General features: G+C 55.2%; 1 protein-coding gene across 5 annotated transcripts in view; it reads left to right on the forward strand.

The window, feature by feature from the left end:
- DHX34 (DExH-box helicase 34) overlaps nt 1-26178 on the forward strand; it is a 33402-nt gene extending 7224 nt beyond the window's left edge. For 4 of the 5 annotated variants that reach the window (XM_055369840.2, XM_055369841.2, XM_055369842.2 and 1 more), the window contains exons 4-17: nt 1444-1698; nt 3546-3648; nt 6066-6283; nt 10556-10730; nt 16604-16797; nt 17473-17574; nt 19334-19576; nt 19804-19977; nt 20320-20437; nt 20978-21084; nt 23602-23871; nt 24700-24876; nt 25082-25220; nt 25879-26178. In XM_055369840.2, the coding sequence (XP_055225815.1) occupies nt 1444-1698; nt 3546-3648; nt 6066-6283; nt 10556-10730; nt 16604-16797; nt 17473-17574; nt 19334-19576; nt 19804-19977; nt 20320-20437; nt 20978-21084; nt 23602-23871; nt 24700-24876; nt 25082-25220; nt 25879-26012 (2409 nt within the window). In that variant the 3' untranslated portion in view covers nt 26013-26178. The remainder of the gene's footprint in view (nt 1-1443; nt 1699-3545; nt 3649-6065; nt 6284-10555; nt 10731-16603; nt 16798-17472; nt 17575-19333; nt 19577-19803; nt 19978-20319; nt 20438-20977; nt 21085-23601; nt 23872-24699; nt 24877-25081; nt 25221-25878) is intronic. The other variant, XM_055369843.2, reaches the window with a different exon arrangement.
- The last annotated feature ends 1085 nt before the right edge of the window (nt 26179-27263 follow it).

Consider the following 27263-nt stretch of genomic DNA (forward strand, 5'->3'; position numbering starts at 1 on the left):
TGGCCAACATGGTGAAATCCCATCTCCACTAAAAATACAAAAATTAGCTGCGCATGGTGACGCACGCCTGTAATCCCAGCTACTTGGGAGGCTGAGGCAGGAGAATTGCTTGAACCCGGAGGTCGAGGTTGCAGTGAGCCAAGATCGCTCCACTGCACTCCACCCTGGGAACAGAGCAAGATCCTATCTCAAAAAAAAAAAAAAAAGAAAAAAGAAAGAGAGAGAGAGAGTGTGAGCCGAGTGTGGTGGCTCATGCCTATAATCCCAGCACTTTAGGAGGCCGAGGCGGGTGGATCACCTAAGGTCAGGAGTTCGAGACCAGCCTGGCCAACAAGGTAAAACCCCGTCTCTACTAAAAATGCAAAAATTAGCTCGAGTGGTGGTGCGCCCCTGTTATCCCAGTTACTCAGGAGGCTGAGGTGGGAGAATTGCTTGAACCTGGGAGGTGGAGGCTGCAGTGAGCCGAGATCATGCCACTGGGTGACAGAGCGAGACCCTGTCTCAAAAAGAATGAGGCTGCTTCCTGAGAAATGTTTTCTAGGGTTTTTGTTTTTTGGTGTGTTTTTTTTTTTTTTTTTTTTTTTTAGTAGAGACGACGTGTTGCTATGTTGTCTGCCTGGTCACGCATACCTGAGCTCAAGCAATCCTCCCACCTTGGCCTCCCAAAGAGCTAGGATTACAGGTGTGAGCCAACTATGCCGGGAAATCAGCCAACCAACCTGGCTCAGGCTCAGGGTCCTCTCCTGGTCAGCCAACCAACCTGATTTCTAGGTTTTTAATCGTGGTTCCATCACCTAGAATATTTTTCTTGTTGAAGCTACTCCAAACATAAGAGAATGCATGCATTGTAAGTGTATAGCTTAATTAGTTTTCACCAGTTACACACATCTGCGTAGCTAGCACCCAGGTTTAGAAAAGTCAAACATTGCCAGCACCCCACAAGCCTTGCAGTTGCTTTGTTACTTTGTCTTTTTATTACATCCTTCAGAAATTATCTAGCTGGAGTGTGCTGTCTATCACCTGACTGTTTCTCAATTAGGGGTGGTTTTGCCCCAGAGGGAACATATGGCAATGTCTGGAGACATTTTTAATAGTCACAAGCAGTGGAGAAGACTACTAGCATCTAGTGGGTAGGGGCCAGGGATGCTGCTAAATATCCTACAATGAACAGGACAGCCCCCACAACAAGGAATTATCCAGACTGAAATGTCAGTCTTGCTGACTTTGAGAAATCCTGCCCAATGAGATGGTAGCATAATGAGAAAGGAGAAGCCTGGATCCCTGAATGACCACATGGAACAGAGTTGCCCACCAGCCTGGACCCGTTGCACTGTGTCTTCTCCGTTAGCCTGTGGTCTCCCCCGTCAGCCTGCAGCCTCCGCAGCCCATTGCTCTGAGCTGGAGGAACAGGATGTGCTTCTACCTGGGGCTGTCTCCTCTCAGGTTGTGTACCAGCCACAGGAGGCAGAGCCGACCACGTCCAAGTCAGAGAAGCTGGACCCGCGGCCTTTCCTGAGGGTGCTGGAGTCCATTGACCACAAGTACCCACCTGAGGAGCGGGGTGACCTCCTCGTCTTCCTCAGCGGCATGGCGGAGATCAGCGCCGTGCTGGAGGCTGCCCAGACCTATGCCAGCCACACCCAGCGCTGGGTGGTGCTGCCACTGCACAGCGCCCTGTCTGTGGCCGACCAGGACAAGGTATCACAGGAAGCCCGAGTGGGGCAGGCAGGGGGTCTGCATGAGTCAGGGGTGGCTGCGCACAGGACTTGTGTAACTCCACAAACACAGGGCTCGGGGGCTGTACTTGTGCAAAGTCGTAGCCACCTAGTGGCAGAGCCAGGCTGCAAACCCGGGTAGTTTGGCCCCGGAGCCCATGCTCTAAACCAGAGGTCGGCAAACTTTCTATAAAGGGTCGGAGTAGATAATGTCAGTCCTATCGACCATGGGCTCTCTGTCTGTCACAGCTACTCAGCCCCACTGTTGCAGCATGAAAGCAGCCATAAACTGAGTGGGTGAGGCTGTGTTCCAAAACAGTTTTTTTTTTTTTTTGAAACAGGGTCTTGCTCTGTTGTCCAGGCTGGAGTGCAGTGGCACGATCAGGGCTCACTGCAGCCTTGACTTCTTGGGCTGAAGTGATCCTCTCTCCTTAGTCTCCCAAGTAGCAACTATAGGTGTGTGTCACTAAACTCCATTAATTTTTTTTTCTTTTTGGGACAGAGTCTCACTCTGTCGCCCAGGCTGGAGTGCAGTGGCATGATCGTGGCTTACTGCAATCTCCACCTCCCGGGTTCAAGCGATTCTCCTGCCTCAGCCTCCTGAGTAGCTGGGACTACAGGCACCCGCCACCACATCCGGCTAATCTTTTGTATATTGAGTAGAGATGGGGTTTCGCCACGTTGGCCAGGCTGGTCTCGAACTCCTGACCTCAAGTGATCTGCCTGCCTCAGCCTCCCAAAGTGCTGGGGTTACAGGTGTGAGCCACTGTGCCTGGCCTCCGTTAATTTTTTTTTGAATTTTAGTAGCAAAGAGGTCTCACTGTGTTGCCCAGGCTGGTTTCAAACTCCTGAGCTCAAGCGATCCTCCCCTAGTGGGGGCAGTGCCAGTTTATGCTTCAGCAGATCCCTCTGGCTGCCATGTGAGTCGACAGGCCAGAGATCTGAGGGGAAGCTGGAGTAGGATCAGAGTGGGCGAGGAGAGGCCTGGACCAGGGCAGGGGCTGGGCTGTCGGAGGAGGGAAGGATTTCAAGAAAAGTTCCAGATGACCTGGTACATTGGCTCACGCCTATAATCCCAGCACAGGAAGCTGAGACAGGAGGATCACTCGAGCTCAGGAGTTAGAGACCATCCTAGGCAACACAGTGGGACCTTGTCTCTACAAAACAAAAGAAAACTAGCTGGGCATGGTGGCATGTGCCTATAATCCCAGCTACTTGGGAGGCTGATGCAGGAGGATCGCATGAGCTCGGGAGGTCAGGGCTGCAGTGAGCTGTGATCATGCCACTGCACTCCAGTGTAGGCCACAGAGTGGGATCCTGTCTCAAAAAAAAAAGAAAAAGTTCAAGATGTTCAGGTCGGGGGAGCAGGTGTGGTGACTCATGCCTGTAATCCCAGCACATTGGGAGGCCAAGCCAGGCGGATCACCTGAGGTCAAGAGTTCAAGACCAGCCTGACCGACATGGTGAGACCCCGTCTCTACTTAAAATACAAAAATTAGCCGGGCATGGTGGCAGGCACCTGTAATCCCAGCTGCTCGGGAGGCTGAGGCAAGATAATTGCTTGAACCCGGGAGGCGGAGGTTGCAGTGAGCCGAGATCACGCCACTGCACTCCAGCCTGGGCGACAGAGCAAGACTCCGTCTGAGGGTGGGGGAGGGCCCAGGATGGCCCAGGTGATGGGGTGGATGGTGAGCCATCTCCAAAAGGGAGGTCTCTGAAGGAGGAAAGGGTTCCAGGGAAGCTGCTGACACAGGGGTGGGCAAGAAATTGGACACATAGGTTAGTCGGGGCTGAGTTAGTTCCTGACACCACCCCCTCCCTTCCTCCCAGGTATTTGATGTGGCACCCCCTGGAGTCCGGAAATGCATCCTCTCCACCAACATTGCTGAGACCTCAGTCACCATTGACGGGATCCGCTTCGTAGTAGATTCCGGTAAGGACCACCATGAGCCCCTACCCACCACCCCCAAGGACTTAGGATCATGGGGTCCGGAGGTGCGCGTGTGTGGCAGGGGCGCACCAGCTTGGAGTGGGAAGTACAGTTGACTTTCCCATATCCAAAATGCTTGCAACCAGAAGTGTTTGGAATTTCGGGTTTTTTTGAATTTGGAATATTTGTATCTATTTTATTATTTGAGTATGTCAAATCCAGCAATCTGAAATCCTCCAGTGAGCATTTCATTGGAGGGTCACGTTAGTGCTGAAAACATTTCAGATTTTCGAGCATTTCAGATTTTGGATTTCCGGAATTGGGATGCTGGAAGACGATGTGTGGGGCCGTGGACCAATGGCAACATCTTAATTTTTCTCACACCTTCCAAGCCTGCTTCTGCCCTGTGGCCTTTGTACTGTTCTCTCTGCTGAGAGCTGTCTTTCTCCAGGAATCCACACAGGTGACGCCCTCACCTCATTTCAGGGCCCGCATAAATGTCCACCCATCAGAGAGGCCCATACTGTCCACTCTGTCTAAGAGATATCCCCCTCCTCCATCCACTGTTGCTTGTCATATGAGGGGGATTGACATTCTGTTTTTTGTTGGTGGTGGTGTTGTTGTTGTTGTTGTTGTTGTTTTTGAGACGGAGTCTTGCTCTGTTGCCAGACTGGAGTGCAATGGTGCAAGCTCCACCTCCCGGGTTCAAGTGATTCTCCTGCTTTAGCCTCCCAAGTAGCTGGGATTACAGACATGCATCACCACGCCCGGCTAATTTTTGTATTTTTAGGAGAGATGGGGTTTCACCATGTTGGCCAGGTTGGTCTCGAACTCCTGACCTCAAGTGCTGCCTGCCTCAGCCTCCCAAAGTGCTGGGATTACAGGCGTGAGCCACCACGCCCAGCCCGGCATTCTATTTTATGTGCTGCTCCGTTTGCGCACTTTCTGTCTTCCTGACTGGAATGTTCGCTGGGAAGTCAGCATAGCATAGTGTTTGGAGACACTGGAGCCTGCCTGGCCAGGTTTAGTGCTGGCTGTGTGGCTGGGGTCATGTGACTGACACTTCATGTATCGGTTGGCTCATCTGAAAAATGACAATGACAGGCCGTCCCGGCTGGGCGCGGTGGCTCACACATGTAATACCAGCACTTTGGGAGGCCAAGGCAGGCAGGTCACTTGAAGTTAGGAGTTTGAGACCAGCCTGGACAACATGGTGAAACTCCACCCCTACTAAAAATACAAAAATTAGCCAGGCATGGTAGTGCGTGCTTGTAGTCCCAGCTGCTCAGGAGGCTGAAGTGGGAGAATCACCTGAGCCCAGGAAATCGAGGCTGCAGTGACCTGTGATTGTGCCACTGCACTCAAGCCTGGGCAACAGAGCGAGACCCTGTTTAAAAAAAAAAGAGAGAGAAATTAAAAAAATAATGTCTGCCAGGTGCCGTGGCTCACGCCTGTAATCCCAGCACTTTGGGAGGCTGAGGCAGGTGGATCACCTGAAGTCAGGAGTTCAAGACCAGCCTGGCCAACATGGTGAAACCCCGTCTCTACTGAAAATACAAAAATGACCCGGGCATGGTGGTGGGTTCCTGTAATCCCAGCTACTCAGGAGGCTGAGGCAGGAGAATCGCTTGAACTCAGGAGGCAGAGTGAGCCGAGATCGTGCCATTGCACTCCAGCCTGGGCAATAAGAGCGAAACTCCATCTCAAAAAAAGAAAAGAAAGAAAATGTAAAAAAAGGTTGTTCTGACACTGGAGGAAATATGGTGCTCTGTTCAGTCCTGTGAGACTAGGACCTTTGTTTAGCTCACTGCTGTTCCCCTAGTGCCTAGTGCAGTGCCTGGTATATAGTAGGTGCTTAATAAGTATTTATTGGATAAGTGAACCTCTGAAGAAACAAAGACTTGGGAAAATAAATGAAAAGATGTGTGAGTGAAAGGCTGGGTGCAGTGGCCCACGCTTGTAACCCCATCACTTTGGGAGCCTGAGGCAGGCAGATTGCTTGAGCCCAGGAGTTTGAGATCAGCCTGTGAAACCCCGTCACTGCAGAAAATTAGCCGGGTGTGTTGGTGTGCACCTTTAGTCCCAGCTACTCGGGAGGCTGAGCTAGGAGGATCATCGCTTGAGCCTGGGAGATTGAGACTGCAATGGGCTCTGACTGAGCCACTGCACTCCAGCCTGGGAGACAGTAAGACCCTGTCTCAAAAAAAAAAAAAAAAAAAGAAAAGAAAAAAAAAAGATGTGTGAGGAAATGAAAGAATAAATGAACAAAATGTCAGAGTTGGGCCCAGAATAAGCCCTCGGTTAGCATTAACAGAATAAAGGAGTAAGTGAGGGTGTTGGCGAGTGGCAAGAGCCAGGAGCGTGGCCGGCTGCACGTGGCTGCCACACACAGACTCCCTTTCCTCATTGCTCCCATCCAGGAAAGGTGAAGGAGATGAGCTACGATCCGCAGGCCAAGCTGCAGCGGCTGCAGGAGTTCTGGATCAGTCAGGCCAGCGCAGAGCAGCGGAAGGGCCGGGCGGGCCGCACGGGCCCCGGAGTCTGCTTCCGCCTCTATGCTGAATCGGACTATGATGCCTTCGCCCCCTACCCCGTCCCGGAAATTCGGAGGGTGGCCCTGGACTCGTTGGTGCTACAGGTGAGGCACGGGCAGAAAGGGGACTATATCCTAACTGCTGGCACAGGGAGGAACCTGGGAGGCCTTTTTTATTTTATTTTATTTTATTTCGAGATAGGGTCTTGCTCTGTCACTCAGGCTAGAGTGCAGTGCTGTGATCATGGCTCACTGCAGCCTCCATATTACAGGCTCAAATGATCCTCCTATCTCCACCTCCCAAGTAGCTGGGACCACAGGCACACACCACCACGCTTGGCTAACTTTTACAATTTTATTTATTTATTTATTTTTGAGACAGAGTCTCCCTCTGTCGCCCAGGCTGGAGTGCAGTGGTGCGATCTTGGCTCACTGAAACCTCCGCCTCCCAGGTTCAAGTGATTCTCCTGCCTCAGCCTCCCGAGTAGCTGGGACTACAGGCGTGCACCACCACGCCCAGCTAATTTTTTGTATTTTTTTTTTTAGTAGAGATGGGGTTACACCATGTTAGCCAGGATGGTCTTGATTTCCTGACCTTGTAATCCACCCGCCTCGGCCTCCCAAAGTGCTGGGATTACAGGCATGAGCCACCGCGCCCGGCCTAACTTTTTTTATTTTTAGTAGAGATCAGGTCTTGCTGTGTTGCCCAGGCTGGTCTCAAACTCCTGAGCTCAAGTGATCTTCCCACCTTGGCCTTCCAAAGTACTGGGATTACAGCCATGAGCCATTGTGCCCAGCCAGCCAGGAAGCATTTACATAGGACCCAACCCCAGAGTGTCAGGGTCAGGAAGGACAGGGCTAGCCAAGCCACTGAGGGGAACCCATCCCTTCCAAATGTCAAAACCCTTGTTGAGGGGAGAATTGTTCCTTAAATCCACAGGGTCAGCTGGGCATGGTGGCTCACACCTGTAATCCCAGCACTTTGGGAGGCCAAGGCAGGTGGATCACTTGATACCAGGAGTTTGAGACCAGCATGACCAACATGGTGAAACCAGTCTCTACTAAAAATACAAAAAATTAGCCGGGTGTGGTGGTGTGCACCTGTAAGCCCGGCTATTCGGGAGGCTGAGGCAGGAGAATTGCTTGAACCCGGGAGGTGGAGGTTGCGGTGAGCCGAGATCACGCCACTGCACTCCAGCCTGGGCGATAGAACAAGACTCCATCTCAAAAAAAAAAAAAAAAAAAAATTTCCATAGGGTCAAAGGAAGAACCAGTGACTCAATCAGGATGCTTTCAGCTGTAACAGGAAACCTAGCAGGAAAGGGCTTTTAAAACCAGGGTTTCTCAATACATTTTGTGTCATGATTTGTATCTCATTTGTTAATTTAGCATAGGTTAGACTGCCATGACAAATACACATGGTCACGAATGGCCAACAGCGGAATGGTGGTTTACAAGTTGGCAGGCCATTTTCTTTATTCAGGGACCCAGGGTCCTTCACTCTTGTGGCTCTATAATCTCCCCAGGGGCTTTTCCTGCATATGTGTCCAGCCAGCCAAAGGGTCAAGGGCGTGGGAAGTGAGTACAGGAGGGTTCGAGGGTCAAGCCTGCAAATGGTGCACTTGCCTTGCACTCACCACTCCTGGTCAGTCCTCAGTCTCGTGGCCACGCCCAACCGTGAAGGAGGCTGGGAAGTGTAGTCCTTGTGCTCAGGAACAAAAGGAAAAGGAAAGTTGGGAGCAGCTGATGGTGTCTGCCACAGGCTCACGTGCGGGTGTAGCACAAACCAGTGGCCTTCCTGCAGGAGGTGCACACTATTTTCTATTCTGTTTGATTTCATCTTTTTAAAAAAAAAAATACTAGTGCTGCCGGCACAATGAGTGACTCATGCCTGTTATCCCAGCACTTTGGGAGGCTGAGGCAGGAGGATTGCTCGAGGCCAGGAAGTCGAGACCAGCCTAGGCAACATGGTGAGGCCCTGACTCTAGAAAAAATTTAAAAATTAGCCCAGTGTGATGGCACACACCTGTGGTCCCACGCAGGAGGCTGAGGCAGGAGGATCGCTAGAGCCCAGGAGTTCGAGGCTGCAGTGAGCCTTGATTGCATCACTGTACTCCAGCCTGAGTGATAGGGCAAGACCCTGTCTCATAAAAAAACAAAGTCCATGGGGTAGGTAGTCTTACCCTAATTTTTGGACCAGAAGAAGGGTGCAGAGAGAGAGAAAATATTGCCCCAGGTCACACAGCTGGCAAGTAGTAGAGTCAGGGCTCCATCCGAGGCCACCAGGCGTCAGAGCCTGCTTCGTGAGTGGCTGCTGGCTCCAGGCACAGTGGGCGTCACCTCCTCCTCCTCCTTTACCATCCGGAGGCAGAAGCAAGGAACTGCCCTTCTCTGTGGGTCTAATTTTTAAGGCCACAGGAACATTTTCTAGACTCCTCTGGCCAGTCTGTCATCCTCTCTTGTCAGCAGAACCGGGTCATATGTGTTCACCCTATGCCCAGCAATTGTCTAGGGTTGTGGCATTGCCTTAGTTGATCAGAGCAGTGTCTCAGCCCCAGCTGCATTCTAGAAACACCTGGAGAATTTAAAAAAACCCAGGCCCTGCCCCCTGCCTCTTTAAATTGAGCTTCTAATGTAAAGGTTATTTATTTATTTATTTATTTTTGGGACAGAGTCTCACTCTGTCACCCAGGCTGGAGTGCAGTGGTGTTATCTCGGCTCACTGCAACCTCCACCTCCCAGGCTCAAGTGGTTCTCCTGCCTTGGCCTCCCGAGTAGCTGGGACCACAGATGGGTGCCACCAGGCCCAGCTAATTTTTGTAATTTTAGTAGAGAGGGAGTTTCACCATGTTGGCCAGGCTGGTCTTGAACTTCTGACCTCAGGTGATCTGCCTGCCTTGGCCTCCCAAAGTGTTGGGATTACAGGCATGAGCCACCGCGCCCGGCCTATAAAGGTTTTTAAATGAGTATTGGGTGAACTCCTAGACGGCATCAAGGCTTGGTCAGCAGGGAGGAAGGAGCAGCAGCTGCTTGCAGGTGGAGGCCAGAACTTCTAGTGCCCTCGGATCAAAGCCAGGCAAACAGACTTCTCTGAGCTTCCTTCTCGCTCTCTGGCTGTCACATGAGCTGCCTTGCCAGGCTGTCCTTCTTCCAGTCACCAGAGAGGTGCTGTTTGCTTACGTATGCCACGCCAGACCCCGGGGTGGACATATGCTGTCACTTAATTCTCCCACCATCTACTGCCTGCCTGGACTGCTGCATTAATTGGGATTCTTTTGGTTGTAAGTGAGAGAAATACAACTGAAACTATTGTAGGCAGAAAGGGGGATCTTACCATTTTGTGCATTCGTGAGGCGGCATGTCTAACTTAGGAACAATCCAAGAATTTCTCTATCTGCTATAGATGGGCCCATTTCCAAAAAATGGACAAAGTCAAAGGTCACAGCAGTTCTGGGTTAATAAGATAGGCTTCCATCCTGGCCACAACCAGAGAGGATGCTGGGAATGCTCTTCCTGGCTCCAGTCTCATGGAAGGATTCTGATTGGTCCAGCTCAGGTCACGTGCCTCTCCTCCATGGTCAGAGTCTGGGGCAAGATGTGCTAGGCAGACAGATACAGAGACAGCAGCCCTCCTTGCCTGTCTCTGCACAGTGGATCTTGACATTGGGAATTTTATTTTATTTTATTTTATTTTTGAGATAGAATCTCACTCCGTGGCCCAGGCTGGAGTGCAGTGGTGCAATCTCGGCTCACTGCAACCTCTGCCTTCCAGGTTCAAGCAGTTCTCCTGCCTCAGCCTCCCAAGTAGTTGAGATTACAGGCACTCGCCACCACACCCGGCTAATTTTTGTATTTTTAGTAGAGATGGGGTTTCACCATGTTGGCCAGGCTGGTCTCAAACTCCTGACCTCAAGTGATCCACCTGCTGCAGCCTCCCAAAGTGCTAGGATTACAGGCATGAGCCACTGTGCCTGGCTGACACTGGGAATTTGAGATGGAGTCTCGGTGTATTGCCAGGCTGGAGTGCAGTGCAGAGGCGCGATCTCGGCTTACTGCGATCTCCACCTCATGGGTTCAAGCGATTCTCCTGCCTCAGCCTCCCGAGTAGCTGGGATTACAGGCATGCACCACCACTAATTTTTGTATTTTTAGTAGAGACAGGGTTTCACTATGTTGGCCAGGATGGTCTTGAACTCCTGACCTCAAGTGATCCGCTTGCCTTGGCCTTTCAAAGTGCTGGGATTACAGGCGTGAGCCACCACGCCCGGCCAACACTAGGAATTTTAAAACGTCATGAATTTGTGATCTCTGAGCCCCCCTGTGCTGCACGGTGGCTCTTGTGTTCCCCAATCTTGGGGGTTTTGCTTCTCATTCTAGATGAAGAGCATGAGTGTGGGGGACCCCCGAACCTTCCCCTTCATCGAGCCCCCACCACCAGCCAGCCTGGAAACCGCCATCCTCTACCTCCGGGACCAGGGGGCCCTGGACAGCTCAGAGGCCCTCACACCCATTGGGTCCCTGCTGGCCCAGCTGCCTGTGGACGTTGTGATTGGTGAGTACCCACCCCCCTCGTGATCACTCAGGGCCCCAGGAGCAGGTATGGGCACAGCTCACTCTCTGAGTGGCCTGGGGGCAAGTCTGTTTCTTCCCTGGGTCCAGTTCATTTATTCACTCTTCACTGGGCCAGGCACTGTTCTAGGTGCTGGGCATATAGCAGTGGACAGAACAGACACAAATCTCTGGCCTCAGGGAGCTGACATTTTGGTGAAGAAGACCAGCAATAAATTAGGACAATAAGGAAAAGGCATAGTAGATCAGATGGTGCCTAGTGTTCTGGAGAGAAGAAACAACGGGGTTGGGGAATGGGGAGTTGCAGTTTATAATACAGGCCTCATGTATAAAGCAGACCTCATGGGGAAGGTAACATCTGTGCAGAGAAATGGAGATGAGGGCTAGGAGCCATGCAAATACTGGAACATGCTTGCCAGCAGAAGTCGAGAAACATGGCCAGCACAGTGGCCCACACCTGTAATCCCAGCACTTTGGGAGGCCGAGGCAGGTAGATCACGAGGTCAGCAGTTCGAGACCAGCCTGGCCAACATGGTGAAACCCTGTCTCTACTAAAAATACAAAAATTAGCTGGGTGTGGTGGCACACGCCTGTAATCCCAGCCACTTGGGAGGGTGAGGTAGGAGAATCGCTTGAACCTGGGAGGTAGAGGTTGCAGTGATGCAGTGAGCCGAGACCATGCCATTGTACTCTAGCCTGGGCAACAGAGTGAGACTCCATCTCAAAAAAGAAAAAAAAAGCAAAAACAAACAGGTGAGATTCATTTTGATAAAATAGCTGATTTAACCTAATATACCTAAAACATCATAATTTTAACATAATCAATAGAAACATTTTTGCAAGATTTTATGTTATTTTTAACCATACGACGTCTTGGAAATCTTGGTTTGGACCAGCCATCTTCAACTGCTCAGTAGCCATGTGTGGCCAGAGGCGGCCGTATTGGACAGTGCAGATGGTGCATGAGGGTGTTCGGGCAGTGGGAACAGCCAGTACAGAGGCCCTGTGGGGGCACATGCCTGCTGCTACGGGAACAGTGAGGAGCCCCATGTGGCTGCAGTGGAGTGAGAGGGAGAAGGTGGGAGATGTAACCAACAGTCTCATCATTCATTCATTAAATCCTTTTTTTTTTTTTTTTTGAGACTGAGTTTTGCTCTTGTTTCCCAGGCTGGAGTGCAATGGTGCCATCTCGGCTCACCACAACCTCCACCTCTTGAGTTCAAGTGATTCTCCTCCCTCAGCCTCCCGAGTAGCTGGAATTACAGGCATGCGCCACCATGCCCGGCTAATTTTGTATTTTTAGTAGAGCTGGGGTTTCTCTATGTTGGTCAGGCTGGTCTCGAACTCCCGACCTCAGGTGATCTGCCCGCCTTGACCTCCCAAAGTGCTGTGATTACAGGCTTGAGCCACTGCTCCCGGTCCATTGAATGTGTGTGTGTGTGTGTATATATGTGTATATATATACACACACACACATATATACACACACATATATATACACACACATATATGTACATACACATATATATATACACACATATATATATATGGTTTTTTTTCTTTTTGAGATGGAGTCTCGCTCTGTTGCCCAGGCTGAAGTGCAGTGGTGCGATCCCAGCTCATTGGAACCTCTGCCTCCTGGATTCAAGTAATTCTCCTGCCTCAGCCTCCTGAGTAGCTGAGACTGTAGGTGCCCACCATCATACCTGGCTAATTTTTGTTTTGTTTTGAGACAGTGTTTTTGCTCTGTTGCCTAGGCTGGAGTGCAGTGGTGTGATCTCAGCTCACTGCCACCTCCTGTGTTCAAGCAATTCTCCTGCCTCAGCTTCATGAGTAGCTAAAATTACAGGCTCACGCCACCCTGCCTGGCTAATTTTTGTATTTTTAGTAGAGACGGGGTTTCATCATGTTGGCCAGGCTGGTCTTGAACTCCTAACCTCAAGTGATCTGCCCACTTCAGCCTCCCAAAGTGCTGGGATTGCAGACTTAAGCCACCGTGCCCGGCCAGTATTTGTTTTTTCAGTAGAGAAGGAGTTTCACCATGTTGGTCAGGCTGATCTCAAACTACTGACCTCAAGTGTTCTGCCTGCCTCCCAAACTGCTGGGATTACAGGCATGAGCCACTGCGCCCGGCCAACATTTGTTTTTTCAGTAGTGTCAAGGTTTCACCATGTCGGCCATGCTGGTCTTGAACTCCTGATTTTAAGTGATCTGCCCACTTCGGCCTTTCAAACTGCTGGGATTACAGGTGTGAGCCACAGCTCCTGGCCCATTCATTAAATAATTTTTGAGCACCTGCTCTGTGCCAGGTCCTAGTCTAGATGCCAGAGATACAACAGTGAATAAAACAAAACTCCTGCCCTCACGGAGCTCACATGTAACAGGGGAGATGGACAGGGGCAGATAAATGAGTGAAAACACGGAATGTCAGCCGCTGATTGCTGCTCAGGTGGACGCAGGGCGCGGTGGGCACAGTGGGGGCTGGGAGCAGTGTTAATTGGCTGTCCTGGGAGGCCTCACTGAACAGTGACATCTGGGCAGAGGCCTGAAGGAGGGGAGGGGACAGCTGTCCCTCTGGCCCTGGGTCAGGTGAGGAGCTTTGAATTAAATGGGAAGTGTTTAAGTGGAACTGGGTCCTAAGTGGCTGAAGCTGGCCAGAAAATTGATCAGTTGACCTGGCGGTTCTGTGAGGATCTGGAAAGGGCGGGTCCACAGAGGTCAATGGAGACCATTTTCAGTTCCCAGCCCTCCTGATCTCAGGTCTTCAGTAGCCAGTCACAAGCAGATGTGGTGCTCCTCGTCCCCACGCTGTGTCATCAGGAATAGGGCGTTAATCTTGAGGGATTTGGGGCCAGCAGACCCTCTGACCCTGTCGTTCTTGTGTGCACCGTCAGTGTCTCAGGCAGTCACCTGACGCTGCAGATGCCACCACCAGAGGCTGGGTGTGGCCTGTGGTGTCTGGCTTGCAAGGCTGTTTCAGAGAATGTGACGCAGAGTGCCCTGGTTGTGCGTGAGTGACAGGAAAGACAGGCTCTCTCGCTTGGATTCCCCAGCACTTGGGGTCATGACAGGGCCTCCCTTGGGAGGCACAGGCAGGTGGGGTACCCAAGATCCCCCAAACGCAGAAAGAAGTCTTGGCTTTTCCACAGCTCAGACCCCTCCCACCTCTCTCCTCTGCACAGCGTCTCCCCAGCTCTGCCCCGCACCCCTCTCTTGCGGGCTCAAGGATGTCAAAACTCTTCCTCTCCCTCATTCCTGAGTCATGCTCGCCCCTCCTGGGGAGCTCACTGACTGAGGCTTGTTCATCTTGCCCGATTCTCCTGACTCAAGACTTTCTATTTCCAGCAGCCTGAGGCCCCCCATGGCAGGACCACCCATGTGTGTGTGAACACCGTTAAAGCCCCCCATCCTTGCAGCACAGCGGGGCTTCAGTGTGGGCAGCAGGCTGGATCCGCTGGACTTGGAGGGCTGCCCAGGCTAAGAAGATGGTTCATTTTTGTTTTATTTATTTATTTATTTATTTAGAGATGGAGTTTCACTCTGTCTCCAGGCTGGAGTGCAGTGGCATGAGCTTGGCTCACTGCAACCTCCACCTCCCGGGTTCAAGTGATCCTCCCACCTCAGCCTCCTGAGTAGCTGGGATTATAGGCACGTGCCACCACACTCAGTTTTTGTATTTTTTAGTAGAAACGGTTTCACCACATTGGCCAGGCTAGTCTTGAACTCCTGACCTTAAGTGATCCGCCAGCCTCGGCATCCCTAAGTGCTGGGATTACAGGCATGAGCCCCTGCGCCCGGCCTCATTTTTGTTTTGGAAGGAAACAGGGCTAGAGCAGGGAGAATCTGAACTGAGAAGCAGAAGAATGTTCTGTGAGTGCTTGCTGTGTGCCGGCGAAAGGCTCTGTGGACTTTCCATTATTTCATCCTTACCTGCTGAGGGCAGGGCCTCTGATCGCCCCCAGTGTGTAGATGGGGAAACTGAGGCTGGGCCCAGGAGGCTCCTGAGGGCATGGGGAAGCCTGGCTTTGATCGGAGGTGATGCTAAATGCCTCACACACATTATCTCCCTGTGGGCTGGGGGCAAGTGCCCCCACTTTCCCGGTGGGGAAAACGAGGCTCAGAGAACTGCTGCTCAGGGTCACAGTGGGAACTGAGAGGCACGGATGACCCTGTGCTGGGCGTCCTCTGTGCCAGGTGGAGTTCTGAACGCTTCACAGGGTGAAACACAAAGCACCCTCTTGGCAGCCTGAGGAGAGGCCAATGCTGTTGTTCCCCTGTTTACAGATGGGGAAGCAGCGTCACGGCGAGGTGGGGCCACTTGTCCCTGGTGACAGAGCTGGGGTGTCCTGGAATAGGACAGGGGCCTGCACAGTACAGCCCCAAGCCCTGCTTTACTGCCACCTTTGTTTTATGAGGCCAGGTTTTTTTGTTTGTTTGGTTTTTGAGACGAAGTCTTGCTCTGTTCACTCAGGCTAGAGTGTAATGGCAAGATCTCAGCTCACTGCAGCCTCCGCCTCCAGGGTTCAAGTGATTCTCTTGCCTCAGCCTCCCAAGTAGCTGGGATTACAGGCGCCTGCCACCACACCCAGCTAATTTTTGTATTTTTAGTAGAGACAGAGTTTCACCAGGTTTGCCAGGCTGGTCTTGAACTCCTGACCTCAGGTGATCCACCCATCTTGACCTCCCAAAGTGCTGGGATTACAGGCGAGGGCCACCACGCCTGGCCTTTTTTTTTTTGTTTTTTTGAGATGGAGTTTCACTCTTGTCACCCAGGCTGGAGTGCAGTGGTGCTATCTCTGCTCACTGTATCCTCCGCCTCCCGGGTTCAAGCGATTCTCCTGCCTCAGCCTTCCAAGTAGCTGGGATTACAGGCACCCACCACCATGCCCAGCTTTTATATTTTTAGTACAGATGGGGTTTCACCATGGTGGCCAGGCTGGTCTCGAACTCCTGACCTCAGGTGATCTGCTTGAGTCCAGTTTTGTGACAGGCACTGTGGAAAGTCAGCGAAGGTCAACAGTGGAGGGGCGGGTCAGACGCATGACACAGACCACTAGTTACAGGACAGGTGGGCAAGGGAGTCCCCAGAAGTCCAGCGTCAGCTCGGGCGCCCAGAACCAGGGGATGTCTAGATGCCCGCTCTGGAGCGCTCACAGATGGAGACAGGGTTCACCTGTCTCCAGGTGAGACTCGGCCACCCTGGGAGATGGTTCCTGCCACTTTTCCTCTCTGTGGCCTCCCCTCTGTCCTTCCTCCCTTTTCCCTACCTCTCCCAGCCCCTGCCCCATCTTTCTCCATATCTTCGCCTTCTGTCCCCTCTTCCTCTTCCACTTCCACCTTGACCTAAACAAAGGCTGCAGGAGAAGATTCATCCTGTGATAGGCACAGGAGTCAGTGCCTGCCTGTGCCAGGGCAGAGCGAGAGGGACTCACTTACAGGTGACACTCTAGCGCGGAGGAGAGACGTCCACCGCGATGGGTCAAAATGAGCTCCTAGAGCAAAGACCAAGCCAGGGAAGCATCGGAGCGCTGGGGGAGTGGGTTGTAAATAGCAAAGTGGGGAACTTGGTGACAGGAGTAGTCAGCGCTTAGACAGTGTCTCCTGTGTGTCCAAGGAGGCAGGGACTGGCCATCTCCAATCTACAGATGGGGAAACTGAGGCCCTTGCCCATGGCCACGTGAGCAGAAAGCATAGCGTGTGGGTTTGAATCTCCATCTGGGTCACGAGACTCTTAGTGGGCAAGATGGAGGGGGTGGGAGCAGGAGGGCAGGCGGAAGGGCAGGCTGGGGCCCCGAGGGGCAAGGGCTGCGCCTGTCCTGGCACCCAGGAGCCTCAACCCCGTGTCCGCCGCTGCAGGGAAGATGCTGATCCTGGGCTCCATGTTCAGCCTGGTGGAGCCTGTGCTCACCATCGCAGCCGCGCTTAGCGTCCAGTCGCCCTTCACCCGCAGTGCCCAGAGCAGCCCAGAGTGCGCGGCAGCACGGCGGCCACTGGAGAGCGACCAGGGTGACCCCTTCACGCTCTTCAACGTCTTCAACGCCTGGGTGCAGGTGAGGCTGGTGGTGGGGCCCCTCCGTCTGTCACCCTGCTCAGGGCCAAGGCCTTCTGTGGCTGTGGCTCCTCCTCGTGTCCCACCCTCAGCCCCACCCTGGGAGGACCACTGAGCCCTCCACAGACGGGGCCTGCCTGGGGAGGGCCATGTCTCCATCATCCGTGCTTTCGGCTCAGGACAGCATGTGCCCAGGCCCGGGGTTGAGAGGAGCCTGGGGTTTCTGAAGCACTGATGAAAACCTGTGCCACCTGGAGAAAGTCCAGGCTCCTTGGGAGGCATCTGGAGATCCAGTATATGTCCCTTGAGTCCTCACCCTAACCCTGGCCCTGTAGTGTAGTGCTGGGGGCCCATCAGTGCCAAAACTACCCTGGCCCTGCCCTCCCGGGGCTCACAGCCCAGTGCAGGGAGACAGACCACGGATGTGACAGTGACAACCCAGAGAGGGCTGGAATGGGGAGTCCAGGGGGCTGGGAGAACCCAGCGGGGCGTCTAACCCAGTTTGTGGGTAGTCTGGGAGGGCTTCCCATAGGAGGGGGCACTGGGGCTGAGACCTGGAAGCAGGAGAGCAGGTGTCCCTGAGGGATGCCCATTTTGGGGCTCTGGGTGCTCAGTCAGCCCCTCCCTCCCCGCACTGGCCGGGCCCTGACACACTGGCGTCTGCTCCTCCACCCAGGTGAAATCTGAACGGAGCAGAAACTCTCGCAAGTGGTGCCGCCGCCGGGGCATAGAGGAGCATCGACTGTACGAGATGGCCAACCTTCGGCGCCAGTTCAAGGTGAGGCTCGGGAGGAGGGGTAAGGCCGGCCCCACCCAGGCAGATGCGTGTAAGCACACTCCAGAACACTGCTTCCCCTTCCCGGACAGTGGTCAGACCAGAATCCCACCCTGCACCCACCTCCCCCACCACCCGGTGAGCAGGCGTTGGGGCAGCTGGGCAGAGCAAAGGGAGCAGAAATCCAGGAGGGCTTCCTGGAGGGGTGGATCGAGTCAGTGGACATGCAGCATCCTCGGGAAGAGCTCGCCCTCCGGACCGGGGATGCAGAGCTGGCTGCATGGGCATGGTGTTGGAGGCAGCCTACGGTTGTGGTTGGCCGGCACATCTGGAGCCAGACACCTCAGCCACGAATCCCAGCTCTGCCATTTCTGACAGCATGGCCCCGGGTGTGTTACTGCTTGTCTCTGGGCCTCAGCTTCCCCTCGATAAAAAGAGAGGATAAAAATAGCACTTGCCAGCCGGGCGTGGTGGCTCACGCCTATAATCCTAGCACTTTGGGAGGGCGAGGTGGGTGGATCACGAGGTCAGGAGATCGTGACCATCCTGGACAACATGGTAAAACTCCTTCTCTTCTAAAAATACAAAAATTAGCCAGGCATGGTGGCACGTGCCTGTAATCCCAGCTACTTGGGAGGCTGAAGCAGGAGAATCGTTTGAACCCAGGAGGTGGAGGTTGTGGTGAGCCGAGATTGAGCCATTGCACTCCAGCCTGGGCAACAAGAGCGAAACTCTGCTCAAAAAAAAAAAAAAAGATTTGGGTTTCTCCTGTGCCCACACAGTTCTGCAGCTTGTTTCATAGATACTGTTCTCCAGCTGAGTGCAGACAGACCTGCTGTTAGGTCCTTTTCCATGGTTGTATCCATGGATTGAGAATAGAATAAAAGGGTTCCTGGTGTAATCCATTCTGTTTGGTTGGAGATGGGCAAGCTGAGGCCCAGAGGGGGCAGTCACCCAGCCGACACCTCCTGTACCATTTCTGGGGTCCCGGTGTTGGGGACCACAGATGCCCCGATTGCTCTGAGCATGGGTCCCGAGTTCTCTCTGGCTGCTAGAGCAGTGTTCAGGCTTCAATGGTCCCCAGATGCTTTGAGAATCTAATGGAAAGTGTGAGCCCTTTGCACCCACATGCACACATACAGACACACATGCACGCACAATCTCCTGTGTCCTCCATCGGTCAGGGCTCAGCAGGAAACAGAAGGTCCAACCAAAGTGGGTCACTTGAGGAATGTTGACAAGATGTGGGCACGGGGAGGGCAGGGGTCTCAGATTTTATGGGCCACAGGCAGCTGGAGGGTCTGTTGGGTCCAGATGGCCAACCCCGCCGAGGCCCCTCCTCTCTCCACTTGGTCGTTCTGGGATGAGGCCCAGGACTTGGCATTCCCAGCATGTGCCCAGATGCCCCAGGGCTATACTCAGAAGCACTAGTGCAGGACGCCCACCAGGGCTGTGTGGGAAAGCAGGGCCCCCCAGACCCAAGGGGCAGGTGGGGCAGTCAGCAGAGCCTGGAGCCAGCTGTGGGAAAAGGCACTGGACGCCCCCGCCTGCCTCCTCCTGCCCCTGGCCCGGGCGTTCCCTCCGCTGACCAGCGAGGACAGCTCTCTCTGAAGCAGCGATCCATGCCCAGCACCATGCGAGGGGCTGTTTTCAGCCCCCTTTGGGCACTAGCAGCCCTGCCACTGGGAGGGTCCCCATTTCCATGAGTCCAGAGCCCACTGAGCCTGCCCTGAGGCCCTCACCCCTACCCACCTGCCCCTAGGAGCTGTTGGAGGACCACGGGCTGCTGGCTGGGGCCCAGGCCGCGCAGGTAGGGGACAGCTACAGTCGGCTGCAGCAGCGCCGGGAGCGCCGAGCCCTGCACCAGCTGAAACGCCAGCACGAGGAGGGCGCGGGGCGCAGGCGCAAGGTGCTGCGGCTGCAGGAGGAGCAGGACGGCGGCTCCAGTGACGAGGACAGGGCTGGCCCAGCCCCCCCAGGGGCCAGTGATGGCGTGGACATCCAGGTGGGCGCCATGGGCTGTGGGGTGTGGGGGTAGGTGGGTGGGGTTTACCAAGGTGGGCCTTGGCCTCTCCTGGGGGGTCCCAGGGGACATGGCCCTGTCCTCATTTCAGGAGCCGGGTTTCCATGGACGGTGCTTGGTCCCAGGTATCTGCAGAGCCTGGGGGTCTGCGGATCATGGTAGGAGCCCCTCAGGTCCCCTAAGACTCTGCCTCCCCGTGCTCCCCCCAGGATGTGAAGTTCAAGCTTCGGCATGACCTGGCGCAGCTGCAGGCCACCGCCAGCTCAGCCCAGAACCTGAGCCACGAGCAGCTGGCTCTGCTGAAGCTGGTGCTGGGCCGGGGCCTGTACCCGCAGCTGGCCGTCCCCGACGCCTTCAACAGCAGCCGAAAGGACTCAGACCAGGTGGGGCCTGTTCTGCCCCATCCTATGTTTTGTCCTCCAACACACGAACCGAGTGCCTGTCCTGTGCCGGGAATGCAGTGGTGACTGAAACAACCCTGGTTCTGTCCCCGTGGGGCTCACAACCCAGTGGGAGGACAGACCCGTCCCCAGACAACCCAGAGTGGGCAGGGCTTGGGGAGTCAAGAGCACTATAGGAGCCCACAGGGGGCATCTGCCCCAGATTTGGAGGAGTCAGGGAGGGCTTCCTGGAGGAGGGGACCTGGGCCAGAGGGTGGAGGAGAGGCATCCTGGGCAGAGGAGAGAGCAAGATAGGAGGGCTTGTGCTTTCTCTCTGTCCTCCAGATTTTCCACACGCAGGCCAAGCAGGGCGCCGTGCTGCACCCCACCTGCGTCTTCGCTGGCAGCCCCGAGGTGCTGCACGCACGGGAGCTGGAGGCCAGCAACTGCGACGGAAGCCGAGGTACAGTGAGCCCAGGCGGAAGGAACCCCCATCTGGGATGTGAGGGGCAGGGATACCGTGAACTCCCGGGCCCCTCTGGCTGGGGCTCCCACACCGGCCCAGGCTGGTATTGACGGGGGCCCACAGGAGGGGAAGTTCCAGGGCCAGGCCTCCCTGGGTAGCCTTGGGTGACTCACCCCTGCTGGGCCTCACCTTCCGCATGGTGGTGATAGTCAACCTAAGCCAGTGTGGCTGTGCCCAGAGAGTGAGCACTGGTCAGGGGGCCTGTCCTATGGACTCTGTGAGCTCCCAGCTGGGTCCTGCAGAGGGAGGCCCCCCCTGGCACCCGTGTGCATGGAAGGGTGTCTCGCTGCAGGCATGGCTGCGTGCTGGGAGTCACATTCAGATTTGGCTGACCTTCTTGTCTGAGCCAGGCCACCAAAGCCATGCCATAAGCATACTCTTTCTACCGATGTGTACTTTGACCGGGTGGGACAGGCGGGCTTCTGATGGGCCTGGGTGGGCCAGGGTGGGCCTGAGTGGTCCTCCTCAACCTTTCAGACGACAAGGACAAGATGAGCAGCAAACACCAGCTCCTCAGCTTTGTGTCCCTGCTGGAGACCAACAAGCCGTACCTGGTGAACTGCGTCCGCATCCCTGCCCTCCAGGTGGGCCTCTGCCCCACCCCGCCCCCATGCCCAGATATGAGAGCTGCGTTGCCCAGGGTGGTGGGTGGGGGCACCGCGTGGGCTTGGAGGGGCCGCCTGGCACCTGGGCTGGCCGCAGGCATCAGCCTTGGGCCGTTGCTGTGGCTGCTTTTTCTCTCATTCATGGACTTGCTCAACAGTTAACCTGCCGAGTGCCTGCTGGGTGCCAGGCGCTGTGCCGGGTGCCAAGGGCGCAGCAGGGAACCAGGCATGAAGCCCAGCCCCTGCCCTCTTGGGCTCCAGTGGCAGGGGACAGTGACAGCAGTAGCACAGTGATGCCCTGAGCGACGTGTGGGAGGGTGGTGCTGGGCAATGGAGAGTAGGGTGGGGGTGAGGGTGGACACAGGGTGTGGTACGAGATAAGGCCACCTGGTGTCCCCAGGCAGAGACCCAAAGAGGAGAGCGTGTGGATCTCGGGGCAGAGTGTTCCAGGCAGTGGGGTGGCCTGCATAGAGGCTCCGAGGCAGACATGTGCCTGGCATGCAGTCAGCAAGGGAGAGCGTGTGGAGATGAGGCCAGAGAGGCGAGGGAGACAGGACCCTGGGGACTTCTCAGCAGAGCTGGGACAGGGTCCCAGCCAGGAGGGCTGGCAGCTGCCAGGAGGGAGAGGAGGGTGCGGCCCCGGTGGAGGCTGAGGCCGAACTCAGATCATGGATGCCCTTGCATGGGCACCGGCAGCAGAGCCATGGGCCCCACGGCAGCCACTGCCCTGCCCCTAGTGCTCCTTGAGCGTCTTTGTGATCCTAGGCCTGGCCTCGGAGTCCTCACGCAGCCCTGTGGGTCTCCCTTTATAGAGGGGACTGAAGCTCAGGCAGGGGTGGGGATACGTCACCTAAGTCACACAGCAAACAGGTGGCCAAGCCAGAGCTCCTGGGTCACACTGCCCCCTCCTGCCTCCCGGCTCACTACCAGCACTCCCCGGCTTGGGTCCCAGGGAACGTGGAGGGAAGAGAGGAACCTGCAGGCTCCTAGAGCCTCAGGGTTTTGTTGACACTGCGCACTGCGATTGCCACCAACACCACAAAAGCCAGCTCAGCTCAGTCACTTCTGTGCGTGTCCACACCTCCCTCGAACCCGTCTGGTGGGCCAGGCACTGTTAGTGTTCTGGGGCCGGGGGTGCAGCTGTGGTCAATATCAACCAAACTCCCCACCCTCATGGGGCTCAGATAGGATGGTAGAGGCAGACGGTAAACCAAAAGGGTGATGCCGGGTGCTCATGTGAGCATGGGAAAGCAGGCAGCACGCAGGCCAAGGGACAGAGGATTGGCGACCAGCCGGGCCGCAGGAAGCGGAACAGACCTGCTACCTGAGGCGCTCTCTCCCTGCACTGGACTGCTTGTTGAGAGAATCTGGCCAGCTCACACCTGGAATCCCAGCACCTTGGGAGGCTGAGGTGGGAGGATCGTTTGAGCCCAGGAGTTCAAAGGCAGCCTAGGCAACATAGGGAGACTCTATCTCTACAAAAAATTTTAAAAAGTTAGCTGGGCGTGGTGTGGTGTGCCTGTAATCCCGGCTACTCGGGAGGCTGAGGCAGGAGGATCGCTTGAGCCTGGGAGATCGAGGCTGCAGTGAGCTGTGATTGTTGACACTGCACTCCAGCCTGGGTGACAGAGTGAGACACTGTCTCAAAAAATAATAAGCCGGGCATGGTGGCTCACGCCTATAATCCGGGCACTTTGGGAGGCCGAGGTGTGTGGATCAGTTGAGGCCAGGAGTTTGGGACCAGCCTAGCCAATGTGGTGAAACCTCATCACTACTAAAAATACAAAAATTAGCCGGGCGGGTGGCGCGTGCCTGTAATCCCAGCTACTTGGGAGGCTGAGGCAGGAAAATCGCTTGAACCTGGGAGGTGGAGGTTGCAGTGAGCCAAGATTGCGCCATTGCATTCCAGCCTGGGCAACAGAGTGAGACTCATCTCAAATAAATAATAATAATAATAAAAAGATGGAGAAACTTCACATTCACATAAGCAGGCAGAACAGTATATGGAGCCCTCCTGTACCATCCCTGGCCCCCAAACCATCCACGCGTGGCCAGTCCTGCCCTTTCCTCTGCCCTGGCCCCAGCCCTGAGGATTTTCCCCAACATCTTATGAGCCACAGCACTGGTAATTACAGCGCTGACTTCCGTCCTCACAGAGGAGCGTGTGCTCAGGGTCTGGGCTCTCCCTGCACGTCGTGTGTGTCTGAGTGCCTGCTGTCCCTCTGCCACCCTGCCTGAGAATGCAGCTGTCTCTCCCAGCACGCTCCCATCTGCCGCCCCGCCACCCCAGCCCCCTTCCCTGACTCAGCGGCTGCCTTGTTCATGCCGTATCCCCAGCACCCGCAGGGGTGCCTGGTACAGCGGGTAGATGGCGGGTAGGTGGATGCCTCGCATAGACGGGTGGTGGGTGGGCAGGAGCCCAGCCGGGCAAGGCCTGTCTCCAACAGTGCCCTGCCCCTCACACCTACTCCCTGTCTTCTGCCCCCTCTCTTTCAGTCCCTCCTGCTTTTTAGCCGGTCTTTGGACACCAATGGTGACTGCTCCCGCCTGGTGGCCGATGGCTGGCTGGAGCTGCAGCTAGCAGACAGTGAAAGTGCCGTCCGACTCCTGGCGGCTTCCCTGCGGCTCCGTGCCCGCTGGGAAAGTGCCCTGGACCGGCAGCTGGCGCACCAGGCCCAGCGGCAGCTGGAGGAGCAGGATGCGCCAGTCAGCCCCAAGGAGGTGGCCACCCTGAGCAAGGAACTCCTGCAATTCACGGCATCCAAGGTACCCTCCACCAGGGTGCCCGTGCCTGCCTATGGCCAGAAGGGGCGTCCGTCACTGGGCTTGAGCCTCGGGAAGGCCTGGCTTCCCATTCACTCCACATGGGCACATTTGGGGGTTTTCAGGCCACAGAGGTTCAGTCACTTACACAAGGTCACTCCAGTGGTCTGGGTGGAGCCAGGATTTGACCCCAGGAGCCTGGTTCCAGAGGCCACACTACCCACTGCTGCCTTGTTTACTAAGCACCTTCTGCAAGCATGGCTGATCCCCTCTTGCTAACAGTAAAGGACAGGCAGGGTGTGAGAGGGAAGCCGTAGACATCTGCTTGTGGATGGGAAGAACTGAACCGAGCAGACTCGAAACCAGCCCCCGACTCTTAGGTGGGGAGTGGAAATTGCTCGTGGTTCTACTTCATGTGGGTGGGGTGGGGAGAAGGGTACAATCCAGGCTGACTTCCTGGAGTAGAAGGGCTTGAGGACAAAGGAGCAGGAACCCAGTGAGCCATGGAGAGGGGACCAAGGCTGACATGCTAGGAAGAGGAGGGGGGAGGTGGCCAGACTTGAAGGTTAGACTCAAGGTCTGAATGGGGTCCCACCAGTGACAGGGGCAGAAGAGGGGCCTGGGGAAGGCAATTTAGATGGGGGCGGGTTATCAGGTATATTCTAGACAGACCCCTGGTCATGCGTGTCTGCAGCCAAATTGTGATTGGCTTAAGCACTTGGTTCCCGTAACTGCAAAGCCCGAGGGAGGGCTTCAGGCACAGCTGGATCCAGGTGCTTTGGCGGCATCTCCGAGTCTGTCTCTCTCCATTTCCTGTCTCTCCTTCCTTAGATTCCTTACAGCCTCCGGCGGCTTACAGGGCTAGAAGCCCAGAACATGTATGTGGGACCCCAGACCATCCCAGCCACCCCCCATCTTCCTGGCCTCTTTGGCAGCTCCACCCTGTCCCCCCACCCCACAAAGGGGGGCTACGCAGTCACTGACTTCCTCACCTACAACTGCCTCACGGTAAGCATGAACCCTCCTTCCCTGAAGGTGGGATTTCAGGAAGACCCCACCCCTGACCCCACCACCCCGTTTCACCTTAGTCCAGGGACATAGTTCCCAAGTGGGGCCCGTGGCCCTGAGGGCTTCTGGGAAGGGTCCCGGGGGGGCACTTGGGTGGTGGGTGGCACTTGGCGGGGGCCCAGCCCTGACAGCTGGCCTGCCACAGCGTGATACAGACTTGTACAGCGACTGTCTCCGAACCTTCTGGACCTGCCCCCACTGTGGCCTGCATGCGCCCCTCACGCCCCTGGAGCGCATCGCCCATGAGAACACCTGCCCCCAGGCCCCACAGGATGGGCCCCCAGGTAAGCACAGGACTGTGGGGACCCGGCCACCTCTGCCCAGCCGTCTGCCCATCCCATGATGGTCTCCTGTGCGTGTGGGCACTTGCTAGAGCTTCGAGGACTGACGACCTCCACCCGCTGGCCCTGGCTGGTGCCACACACAGGCCTTGTCCTGAAGATCAGGAGCCCAAGGCAGGGAGGGCCTGGAGCGCCACCTCTTTCTGTCTGCCTGTCCCCTGTGGGGTGTCTGTGTTGCTGTCTTTGTCTCTCTGTTTCTGTCTCTCTCTGGCTATGTCTCTTGTTATTTTTCTCTGTCCTGCAGCTATCTCTGCCTTGGTCACCTCCACCCTGTTGTCACCCAGGGATGCCACACACTGGGGTTCAGTGGGGGAGACAGCACTGGGGCCACATGCCCCCACCCCAGGGCTGGCTGTGTCTGCCTCTCAGTCTCCATGTCTCTCCTTGTGTCTTTCTCTCTGTCTCTCTCACTGGCAGGGATGCAGAGTAAAGACAGACCTGTGTATTTTTATTAATCTGGGAGGGCTTCCTGGAGGAGGCAAAACTGAGTTCTCCAAAGGCCAGGAGAGAACCTGAGCCCCCCGGGTGCCTGGCATTTGGGTGCGGGTAGACCTGTGCACTGGAACAAGCCCCTCACAGCCTCCTCCTTTTCCTCCCTTAGGGGCTGAGGAAGCTGCCCCCGAAACCCTCCAGAAGACATCTGTCCTGCAGAGGCCCTACCACTGCGAGGCCTGCGGGAAGGACTTCCTCTTTACACCCACAGAGGTGCTGCGCCACCGGAAGCAGCACGTGTGAGCTGGGCCAGGAGCCCTGCCCACCTCCCCGCAGCTGGCCTGCCCTCCAGCCCAGGACTAGGGGCAGGACTCTTGCCTGAACCCCCAGCCTGGGCTTAGCCCTGTGGTCCTGTCCCAGTGCAGAGGGCCTGGAGCATGGATTGTGAATAAAGCCTCACATGCTGACACACACTGTTAGGTCTGCACCTGCCCATCCAGAAAGCAGCAGCTGCTCCGTTAGTCCTCCCCAGGGTCTAGCTTTCCTTCTTCCTGCTGCAGGGTGCTGCCTGAGGGGTCCTGGGTAGGAGGGGCATTAGAGCCAGCAGGGACCTCCCATGTCTCCAGATTCCAGGTGCAGGTTCTTAGCACCTCCGCAGCCGCTCTCTCTTGAGTCCATCCTCAGTCTCTCCTTCCCCTTGAAGTAGGGGGACCCTGAATTTGCCCATCCACCTGGGTCACTTTGAGAGTTGTGCAGGGGGGCTGGGAGCACTGGTGTTCACGTGGGACCACAGGCTGCACCATAAGACCCACTCACAATAAAAATAAAAGAACAGGCCGAGCCGGGCATGGTTGCTCACTCCTGTAATCCCAGCACTTTGGGAGGCTGAGGCGGGTGGATCGCCTGAGGTCAGGAGTTCGAGACCAGCCTGGCCAACATAGTGAAACCCTGTCTCTACTAGAAATACAAAAACTTAGCTGGGTGTGGTGGTGGGCATCTTTAATCCCAGCTACTGGGGAGGCTGAGGCAGGGGAATCGCTTGAACCTGGGAGGCAGAGGTTGCAATGAGCTGAGATCATGCCATTGCACTCCAGCCTGGGCGACAAGAGTGAAACTCCGTCTCAAAAAAAAAAAAAAAAAAAAAATCAGGCTGAGGCAGGTGGATTGCCTGAGCTCAGGAGTTTGAGACCAGCCTGGGCAACACGGTGAAACCCCATCTCTATTAAAATACAAAAAATTAGCTGGGCGTGGCAGCGTGTGCCTGTAATCCCAGCTATTCAGGAGGCTGAGACAGGAGAATTGCTAGAACCCAGGAGGCGGAGGTTGCTGTGAGCCGAGATCGTGCCACTGCACTCCAGCCTGGGCGACAGAGCGAGACTCCATCTCTAAAAAAAAAAAAAAAAGGAAAAGAACAATAAAATCACTCAGGAGAAAAAGAAGGTATGGCATAGGAATGGAAGGACAACCTGTAGATCCTACAGATAACGAAAAGGAGAAGGGAATACGATAAACAATGTGCCACACAGAAATTCACTCATTTGAAATGGAAAAAAT

This window comes from Gorilla gorilla, chromosome 20 (genome assembly GCF_029281585.2).
Source record: "Gorilla gorilla gorilla isolate KB3781 chromosome 20, NHGRI_mGorGor1-v2.1_pri, whole genome shotgun sequence".
Classification (NCBI taxonomy): domain Eukaryota; kingdom Metazoa; phylum Chordata; class Mammalia; order Primates; family Hominidae; genus Gorilla; species Gorilla gorilla.